Source organism: Triticum urartu, chromosome 4A (assembly GCF_056163025.1).
Source record: "Triticum urartu cultivar PI428250 chromosome 4A, HENAU_Tu73, whole genome shotgun sequence".
Taxonomy (NCBI): domain Eukaryota; kingdom Viridiplantae; phylum Streptophyta; class Magnoliopsida; order Poales; family Poaceae; genus Triticum; species Triticum urartu.
The window spans coordinates 63497250-63508261 of record NC_141876.1 but is presented as its reverse complement, the minus strand read 5'-3'; the positions used below and the strand labels follow the sequence as shown (position 1 = coordinate 63508261).

General features: G+C 44.2%; 1 protein-coding gene across 2 annotated transcripts; it reads left to right on the top strand.

The window, feature by feature from the left end:
* Positions 1-3004: 3004 nt before the first annotated feature.
* Positions 3005-9519, top strand: LOC125550666 (phototropic-responsive NPH3 family protein NPY4). 2 transcript variants are annotated; one of them, XM_048713713.2, is made up of 5 exons: positions 3005-3213; positions 4459-4929; positions 6689-6758; positions 7391-8575; positions 8663-9519. In XM_048713713.2, the coding sequence occupies exons 2-5, from the start codon at positions 4868-4870 to the stop codon at positions 9248-9250; spliced, it is 1905 nt and encodes a 634-aa protein (XP_048569670.2). In that variant the 5' UTR covers positions 3005-3213; positions 4459-4867; the 3' UTR covers positions 9251-9519. The 2 variants fall into 2 exon arrangements, with proteins under 2 accessions (XP_048569670.2, XP_087373898.1); XM_087517772.1 differs by lacking the exon at positions 3005-3213 and adding an exon at positions 3248-3736.
* Positions 9520-11012: the final 1493 nt, after the last annotated feature.

Below are 11012 nucleotides of genomic sequence, written 5' to 3'. Positions count from 1 at the left end.
TAAATTTAGGAGAATTTGGACAAAAATTCTAAATTTAGGCATGACCTTTGCTCGTTTTTAAACATTTGGATCACAATTCAAAAAATATAACACATAGGGATCGATATGCATAAAGTACAATTCAAATATCGAATTGAAAATCCAATGACCAAATGAATTGATAAAATAATAAGAATTAATAATGGAATTAATTCTTATTCCAAAGACATATTACCAAAGTTTGATAGAAAATGGAAATAATAACAATAAACTTTATTGATAATGAATATCATTACAAAGTGAAATTGCAAAATTATACAATATGGATAAAGAAACAATAAGCTTTATTGATACAAATACAATTACAAAGTTCTTATGAACCAATATATTGGTAAAATAATAATTATTATAAAAAGTAGGAGAAGTCCTAAACTAAACATATACTAGACTTCTTGATATTCTTCTTCTTTTCTTCATGGTCTTCAAGACTTGCAAGACAGATAGAACAAGAGAAGAGATTTGGGTTATAATAAAAATGTTGCATTCCCCAAAAGGGAAATGTATTTGATGCATTTCCCTGAGCAAAAAATTCCAAGGGACTCCATCAAAGCCAATTAGAAGAGCAATTTGACCAAATAGATATAGAACTGACCAAATGTATAGTCCAGAGACCAAAAGCACAGTAGATGGTCAAGTGCGAGGGGAGACCATTTGTAATAGATTGGTGGTGTCCTAGATTGGGGGTCACTCACCACGCCGCCTCCCGCCCAGGTGGGACGTCCAAGGACCCCCATGTTGGTTCACTAGTGGGCCACATCAAGGCAACCCACATCGTATGGAAGGAAGTCTCCCGAAGACTTGACGCATATTACAAGACATTTGGAGGTTGTCTACAACATGTTCATATTGTACTTAACCGACTAGGTTGTAACGCTAGACCCACCGGTGCCTATATAAAATGAGGGGTAGGGCTCGTAGACAATACACAACGATCTCATGGTAGATCACTTGTAGTTTGTACTGCACCCCAAATCAATACAACACAATCATGATGTAGGGTTTTATCTCTTAGGTGAGCCAAAAGCCTGGGTAAAACTTGTGTCCCTGTTACCATCGTGTCAAGACTACTAACTTGGAACCCTCTACCCAAGTTCTGTCAGATTCGACTCCATCATTGGTGGCCCATATAGGCCCCCGTTGAGTTGTCGTAGAGATTCGATGGGGATCAAGATGGGCGAGCATATTGGCACCGGCATGACCTTCGTACCGGGCCAAATCTTTTTCTTCGGCAACGTCGCTCCTTTCTCTGACTCGACCAATCATCTAGGTCAAGTCGAGACCTTTGCTCCAGGCTGGGTTGTCAGATTCAGCAACATAGAGTACACCGCGTACTCACGCGGACGCGGAGAGCTAGTCTTCTCAAGCCGAGTGTCAGACTAGATTGAGGAGCGGCAAGAAGCACCGGTCCTCACGTCGATGTTGAGCCAGGCTCAGGACAAGTGTGAGGATCTCTCGTCGGATCTGAACATAAGTCAAGATCTTATGACACACCCTGAAAAGCTAGACAACGGATCTGGCCCCATGTGAAGAGCCCGGATCCAGGTCAGATTGAATCTTAGGAAAACTCCCCTGACACCGATGTCAGATCGATCCCTAGAAGAATGCGAGAAATCCCTCCTGAGATGTTAGATCGGATTTAGAGGCTCACAATATCAGATGACCAGCATTCAGTCCATGATCGGATCTGGGAGTCACGTGGAAAGGTCGGATTATTTTGACCAACCCACCTTGTCGCTAATGATGAAGACCTGACCGAGGTCCTCATGAGCGGCTCAGACAAGGTTGACGACATGGACGAGGAGGTCTGCGAGTCTTCGGGCAGCCTACCGACGGCCACCACACCCACTGGCAAGTGGACATCAACCTCCACATACGTCATCTATATGGTAGATACTCCACACAACCCGGGGGCAATACAAACGACGGCGGAGGCGGTGACGGCAACGACAGCAACAACGAGAATAATAACAACAAGGGCAATATTGCCAATCCCAATGACAATGCTGAAGAACCGGACAACAACCTCGGTGCCGAGGACATTGGCATCCCAAAGAGTCGCTTAACAGCCCCAACCACGACGCGTTGAGGTAAGGTTGGTCCGCATGTCCAACAAGATAACAAACGAGAAGTGAAGACTTCTAGAAGAGCAAGAGTATATGGGCGACCGCTGGAACGAGCTCTTCCAAGCCCAGGAAGTGTTCAAGGCCAAGTTGAAGCAGACGACGAACAATAAAGCACCACCTAGCTACTACAAGAACCTGATGAAAGACCTCGATGCCACCGCCGACGGAAGTGCAACATCCAAGCGCCAGTGGGCCAAATTGCACAAGCATGCCGAAAACCGACCTCCCCCTAACGGTTGAAGGCATGGTACAAGCATGCACGCCCCAAGGCGTCGGACCGACGACGCAATAGAAATGCCCCATCAGTTGGCATGGGTGGTTCAAGCAGACGCCCTTCCCCACCCGAGGTCCCAGCTCCTCGGACCATCTATCAGGCCAAATACCGCGATCAGTGAGACTGCACCAAGTACGGGGATGTGGGCAATTCTGATGTGCGTCACGTCATCGCCCCGTACCCGAGGTGTTTCACAGATGAAGTCATTGAACATAAATTCCCACCGGGCTTCAAAATTGTGAATGTCCAAAAATACAACGGGTTGACTGACCCCTCGGTCTTGATTAAGGATTACCAGCATGTTTGGTTTTCATCCCGGAGAAAAAGTGCCTGGCCTGAACTGTGCAACACTCCCCACACACAAAATGAGACCACATATATTCTCAAGAAAACGAGACTGCATAAAAGAATCCACCAAAACTAGAAGGACAAGCAGAAAAAAAAACAGGATTATAATTATAAACGCAGTTGTGTGGAACCAGTGGAGAAAGGGAGGGGCAGCAAGAGAACAATTAGAGGGGCAGAACAGTCCATTCGCAGAGCCCATGAACTAGGCTTTGCCACCCCACCCCGGCACCCCCCACCAGTTTTTCTCAAGATAAAAAACCAAATCCATTAGCCCTGCGTTAGAGCAGCAGCAGCAGAAGCAGGCACCACCAAACTCAGCTCACTCCGCAAGAAAGACACTCTCACCAGCGGCGGCCGGGCGGCGGATCGACGCCAAGAAACTCAAGCGTTGTGCTTGATCGCATCCACCCAACTCACAACTTTTGTGAGGTAATTATAAGCCCCTGCCAGTTCTTCTTTTCCCCCTTCAAACAAGGTTTGGATTTTTGTTCTCTGTCTATCGTGAGTTCAGCAGGCAAGCTCGACGCCGCCGCGCATTTTTCCCGTCCAATAAGAGATGAAATGGTGTATTATTGAAGTGTTTATTTCTACGCTACTCCGACAATGAGTTGGAGGAGTGTATCCAGTAGTGGTGGTGGTTCGGTGGGAATGTTTCTTGGTGTTGGTTTGGTCGTTTCCCCTGTCCTAAAAAGCTGCCTTTTCTTCTGCGCTTTTCTGTTGGTTTCTGCCAACCAAGGCCTTTCTTTCCTCCCATCACTGGTTCCCTCCCTTCCACCTCCGTCTGATGAGAAGCAGAGGAAGAGGCGGCGTATTCTCCTCGCCGGGTCCACTGTCTAGGGCCGTCGAGATCGGACGGAGCCTTCCTCTTCCCCCTCCGCCGCCAGGCGTCTCCTTCCGCAGCCCCGCGCAACAAAGATCTTCGTCGCCCTCCGCTGATTCATTTCTTTTGCTGGTGACGGATCCCTAACTCGTTTCGATTGATTTATTCCATGCAGCCGATCTAATCCCAACGTTTAGTCTGTCCCCAATACACCCATTTTTTCTGTCGCGGATTTGTTTGCAGTTTATTTTCTAAAAGATTTTTCTAAGGGTTCTGTTGATCATCCTTTCCCTTTGTTAGGCACTACTGAACTGAACTTGCGTTCTTTGTTAACTGAAAGTAAATTGCAAATTATTCTCTTTCTTTTTTCTGTAGCACGAGGTAAAGTGTGATTTTTTGTTGAGACATGTGCCATTATTTGTCAATCCCGGTATTACAGTTTTTGTGGTATTTTTTATACGAGAAACTTCATAATCCTATGTTCCATTTTCCTATTTCGGATTTATTATAAGGTCTTTCCTCCTTAGCCAAAATTTACCTAGAAAAATCAGATTATGTCAATTTCTTTATGCACATTTCGATCTTGCTGCCAACCAAGAGGAGAAGCAACCCCTCCAAACCAGTGGTCTACGGATTGCAATTCTATAACCACTGTTTGACTGCCTACATGTGCCACACCCTTAAATTATTCTCATCTTGCAACCTGTCTGTGCCATTCATGTTGCTTGCTTGTGATTTTAACCAAGATAAGATTCCTCCCCTCACTGGTGCTTGTTCCCATGGTCTCCCAACATTGCATCACCGATTATTCCCGCTGTCCCCTCACCTCAAGATGCTGCCCTTGTGCTCTGCAGGTGCTGCCCCTTACTCCTCTCCTTGTGTGATCCAGCTTGGACGAGGAGGAGTCCTTGTTGCCGTTGTGCTCTCCCGGACCCAGATCTTGATGCAACTGCCGGCTAGTTTACTCATCTAGAGGGAGGGAGGTCTGCTTGGGCTCTTGACCTGATTTGATTTGGTGGGGGCTCTGCCGCGGTTCAAAGGGGGACAGTTGGGCGTGGATCTTTATCACCAGTTGTTGGTGTTGTCCTTTCAATGGTGGCCACCGGTTTGGTACTTTGTTGATGGGTCAAGTGTTGTGGGTTTGTTGAGGCGTTCCTTCTTGGCTCCCATTCGGTGGTGACTGGTGAGGTAGGGGAAAGTAGAAGAGCTAGAGAGAAAGCAAAAAGGGGAGGAGATTTGCAGGCTGTTTCTCGGTGTGGCACAATGAAGCATATGAAGCTTGGTTCCAAGCCGGATGTCTTTCAGACAGAGGGCAGCAATATCAGGTTAGTTGATTTGCTTCTGTTCTTCCTCAGAGTTTCTTCAGATTCTGTTGACATTTTTACTTCATCTAGTCCTTGCTCTCCAGTTTAGTACCAGTCCTGTTGGACGACGGCAACAATTTTGTGGTTGGGATTGTGAGATCTGTTCGCTTGAGAGAGATTTGGCTTTAGTATGCGTCTTCGTTCTGCAAATTTGCCAGAATGGAGGGGATCGTGTTTTGGTTGTTTCTTGAAATAAATTCCAAGTAAAGAAGTCGCTAAAGGGGGCCAATCATACTGGTTACTGGTCATATGCGATCAGCAATTAATTAGCTCTGTGGTGGGGAATACTGGCCTTGATCTGTAGTTTCCTGGGCTCCATTTCGTAAACAGGAAGAAAAGGATGTGAGCATGCTCCATCGGTGCCATTTCTTTGATTTCAGTTACTAGTATGAGTTTGGGAATCTGCGCAAAACGTCCAATCATTGTGAAGTATTGACATTACTGTTACAAATTTACACTATGAAACCTTTTATATTTGGGTAAAACTAGATAGGTATATATCTATATAATATGTACAGCTATTATATTCGTGTCATGTTTAGCAACTAAATTTTAAAAGATTTACCATGCGGATTGGATTGCTTTCTCATTATAACAATGTTCACAAAATTGGTTGCCTAGCATGCCTCCTAAGTCCTAGCTGTGATGCATCGTATCTTGACATTCGGATGGCTAACTATCCAACTGATGTTCTTTATAGGTTAATTTTTCCTTAATTCCTGCTAGTGGCATATGTTCTTAAGCTCCTCTGTACTTTGAGGGCATGTGCAGATTTAATGATTGCAATGCTTTTCTTAGTTTGTTTAGTGTTCATTTTTAATAATTGAGCTAGTTATTGACCTTGTGGTCCATCTTGTAGATTGAATTCTTGGAGCTCAATTAAGTTCTCTTTGCCTTGCTATGTACAATTTATTTAATCATTGGTCCTGCGCCAGTTCAATTAGTTATATTGTTATACGCAATACTACTAGACTAGATGTGAAGTTGCTTTCCACACCTTTCTCCAGCGTTGCTTGTGGTACTTTGCTTAGGTAAATGGTCTGTCACTCGCTGTCTTACTTTTAGCTGATTCAGTGGGTTGGGATTTTGTTTCATTTTTCATTTTTCATTTGAGCTCTCCATTTATTGTTTTTTGTGGATTTACTTTGCCATCATTGTGATCTGTAACCAATTGTTTGTGTGCAACATATGTGACGATCTTTTTGAGAATTATAGTGGGCCCACTTTTATGAACTGTGCCATTTCCACACATAGTGTGATCCGGTAATCTGCCCATATCCTCACAGTTGTCACCTTTGTCATTCTCTTGTAATGATGTGCGAGATGTGAGTCTTCATGTCCTGACTGATATACTGTTCATTGAATAATGACATGTCATCACTACCATCTGCCCCTTGTATAACTCATGCCTAGGTAATATGCTAGTTGCATAGTACAGCTATGACATGTGTACATACACAAAAACACAGGAGCAGGAAGGTAGTGGCCTAGTGGGAAAATGTAAATACGGGCATATATCGATATATGCGGCCTGGAATTCTTTCAGTACTGTTTTTAGATCTGTTGTGGTTATGTAAAGACCTTCAATTCCAACGATGCACCTGTTTTATTTGAAAATTGACCTGCATTTTTTTTGCATCTCATCAGTTTCTATACTATGCTTTGCCTCTATTTATACTAAATAGCTTTGACGCTAGTGTTGTGTTAACGTGCTTTTCAGGTTTGTTGCAACAGAGCTGGCAACAGACATCGTTATCTCCATAGGAGATGTCAAGTTTTATCTTCACAAGGTATCGACTTCTTATCTGTATAAATTGTTGCTTTCATGCTGTGACATTGCAGTGACATTTTGAGAAGAATTCATAATACTAATATTGGCTATTAAGCATGAACTAATTGCTAAGGCTCTTTCCTAGAGCTGTTAAAAAATTATTTTACCAGAATTGCTACTGGTTTATATGACTAGCCTTTGGTGTAGAACACCTAATTATAAGCTACACTAAGGTTGACAAGATGACCCCTTTTTGTTCATTATGCTTTATCAATTGGAGCATTACATCCTTTGTTATTTGTACATACACTCCTCGATTAAGCACAACATTTCAGAACTTGGTGGGTCTTCTACAGTGCACAGTTATATCATTTACAAATGATTGCTTCAACCTAGAAATTGCCTAATGGCAAAAGAAAAAAAAAGGAAACATGAAGTGCTTTCAAGCTTTGGAAGTGTCAGCTGTCTATGTTTAGCAATTACTCCTACCATATACTCTTGTATTGTAATTTTGCAACTGAAGGAACTGTTTATACATGCACTTTATGCAGTATAATAGAGTAGAGCTTAATAAGTTAGCATCTGTTTTTTTACCAGTGCAGCTTTACTTTATTATATCTAAAATAATTGAGCTGTGCACATTATTTGCAGTTCCCTCTTTTGTCAAAGAGTTCACGGTTGCAAAGATTAGTAGCTTCAAGTAACGAGGAAAGCGACGATGAAGTGAATATATCTGACATTCCTGGTGGTTCTTCTGCATTTGAAATTTGTGCCAAGTTCTGCTACGGCATGATTGTAACACTCAATGCATATAATGTTCTTGCTGCTCGTTGCGCAGCTGAGTACCTAGAAATGTTTGAGACCATTGACAAAGGAAATCTTATCTACAAAATTGACGTGTTCTTGACATCGAGCATTTTTCGCACCTGGAAAGACTCAATCATAGTTCTGCAAAGTACGAAGTCATTGCTGCCATGGTCTGAGAATTTGAAGGTAATCAACCACTGCATTGATTCTATTGCATCGAAGGCGTCAATTGATCCGTCAGAGGTTGAGTGGTCATACACCTACAACAGAAAAAAGCTCCAATCCGAGAATGGTGTTGATTCTCACTGGAATGGTGTCAGGATGCAACAGATGGTCCCTAAGGACTGGTGGGTTGAGGACCTTTCTGAACTTGAAGTGGATTTGTACAAGCGTGTGCTCCTAACAATCAAGGCAAAGGGAAGAACACCTGCTGTAGTTATTGGAGAAGCACTAAGAGTCTATGCATTCCGACGGCTGTTTGGTTCCCTTGAAGATGCCGTGAGCAATGGAATTGATTGCACAAAACGTCGTGCAGTTCTCGAAAGCATTGTATTTCTGCTGCCCACTGAAAAAGGTTCAGTGTCATGTGGTTTTCTTCTCAAGTTACTAAATGCTGCATGCTTGCTGGAATCTGGTGAGTCTTATCGTGATAACTTGGTAAAGAGAATAGGCACCCAACTGGATGGTGCTTCAGTTCCAGACCTTCTTATACCAGCAACCAGTGCTGAAAATGGCGTGTATAATGTCGACCTGATCATGGCAATAGTAGAGCAGTTCATGTCACATCATAGTGATAATGGTAAAATGACTTTTCAAGATGATGATGAAATTGTGGAAGTCGAGAAGTTTGCTTCTGTTTCCAGCATGTCAAAGCTGGCAGTTGCAAAGCTGATCGATGAATATCTTGGTGAGATCGCTAAAGACCCTAACCTGCCTGTCCTGAAGTTCATTGCACTTGCTGAAATGGTGTCTGCCTCGTCCCGACAAATGCATGACGAACTATACCATGCCATCGACATGTATCTAAAGGTAATATTTTTCACATACATCTTCTATTTCCAGTTAGTATGTCTGCTGTTGGGAGTTTGAAACCTACATGCAATTCCATGCTTACAGGAGCACCCCAGCCTATCAAAGAGCGAAAAGAAGAGATTATGTGGATTGATGGACTGCAAGAAGCTGTCCCAGGAGGCCTGCATGCACGCGGTGCAGAATGAACGGCTTCCTCTGCGTGTGGTTGTGCAAGTTCTCTTCTTTGAGCAAGTCCGAGCATCAGCCGCTTCTGCCAGGAGTGACTCTGGAGCCGACCTTTCATCTGCTGTTCATTCGCTTCTTCCCAGAGAGAATGGCAACTCGTACGGCAGCTCCAGGTCAGCGGCCACAACGACAACGGAAGAGGAAGGTAGTGGAGTCCCGACATCCAGCGACATCAATTCTTTCAGGTCGATGCGGCTCGCCAACAACTGCGGTGGCAGCGAGAGGAGCAGCACCAGCAGCGACATCAACAAGAACGGCGAAGACAAGAGCACCACCACCGGCAAGGCGAAAGTGATGCTGATGCCGAAGATGCTAAGCAAGCTCTGGTCTGGGAAGGCGCACGTCGGCGAGAACAGTAGCTCGGACACGTCGGAGAGCCCCGGATCCGCGAACCCGGAGGAGGTGAAGTCCACGCCATCACGGAACACGAGGCAATCGACGTCCTAGTGGCTGGTGCTGACAGTATCATAGCACACGTAGTTTTTCGCTGTCATTGCTTTGATTTTTTTGCTTTACACGAGAGTAGCAATCTTAAAATGTGGAATACTACAACTGACTGCCCTGTCGCCGATGATGTTTTTGTAGCATTTTATGCTAGTAAACTGGTGTAGCCCGTAGAGGTCTGGCCATTGGTGTTCAGGAACACATTTCACAAGATAAAACTGTAATTGTTTTTGTTTTCGGTGGCAATATAAAAGGAAGCCTTTTTTGGAGGAGATAGACTGGCAGAGTAGAGAAAATCCATGTATTTTAGAATCCTCTGTCAAAAATTCAGTTCATACATACTGCCTGGCAACTGTGAATTATCTGTTGATGAAGCTATTGGAATTTAGGTGGAGCATTGGTTACTTTTGTTTATCTGAAGGTGCAAATCTAAGCATTCACATTGCTTCGGATTGTTCACAAAAAATTTGATTTTTTTTGTGACAAACATTTACAAAAGTTTCAAGTGTTTGCAAAAATTCGTCATGGAATCACATTTCTAGAAGGCGTGACAAAAAAAAAATCGATACTCTGAAAATGCTACTTTCAAAAGCATTTTGGAGGACTGATTTTGTTTTTTTACCATGCCTTATAGGGATGTGATTTCATGAAGATTTTTTGCAAGCACTTGAAATTTTTGTCAATGTTTCACAAAAAGATTCTGTTAGCACCAGTTTCAAGTCTAATCAAACAGTCATTCCATCAAGTTTTATCCAAAACCCTTTTCCTCTAGGGTTTTCCTACAGTCCACCTTTTCCTCTGGCGGCGCTGCCAGAGTCCACGTGGTTGCTACGTCTTCTCGCCGGCGATCAAGTCTGCAAGACGGGATCAGCGATCTGGGCGCATGGAGAACATCGGTGACGGGGATAGTGGAGCGGGGGGTTCGAAGGAAGGTCAGGGGATAGGAAGTAGCGGGGATAGAGACAAGGCTGCTGGAGGGGGTGAAGGCCATGATTTCGATCTACCTGAAGGAAGTCGTGAGCAGGATCGGGAGGTGAAGGAAGATGCTGCAAGTATAGAGGAGGAAGAAGAGGCAGGATGGGACCATTATGGCCCAAACCCTGATCTAGAGGACGCCTTTGAAGGACTGAATCTACATGGAGAGGAGGAAGAGGACCTGGATCTCTCGGGAGAGGTGGATGAATTGATCAGTGAGGTTCATTGGCTTGCCCTATTTAGGGTTCATACTTTGCGACCGTTCAGTCACGCGACGCTGTTGAATTCCATGAGAAACGCCTGGACATGTGCAGAGGGTGTCACCTTCAACATCAAAGGGCCGAATTTGTTCCTTGCTCAATGTCACTGTTTGGGAGATTGGAAGAGGGTGATGGAGGGAGGACCGTGGCTTCGTGGGGATCCCGTTGTGTTAGTTGAGTATGACGGCTTCACTAATGTGGCAGACTGTGCCCTTAATATGTATCCGCTGTGGGCAACAATCAAAGTCTTGCCGGATGGTCTCACAAGGAAGAAGGAATTAGCAGAGAAGGTTGCAAAGAAGGTCGGGGATCCACCATTTACAGTGGTGGTAAATGAAGGGAAGATTAACCCCTCAAATTTTCTGAGAGTGAGGGTTTTTGTGAATGTAAACCTACCATTGGTGAGGTTTGTACCTATCACCTTGAAAGAGAGGAAAAAATACCCCGTAAGGTATGAGAAGCTGCTGGATTTCTGTTTTCATTGTGGTTGTATGGGACATGTCGTGGAGGAGTGCGGGGATGGTATACAT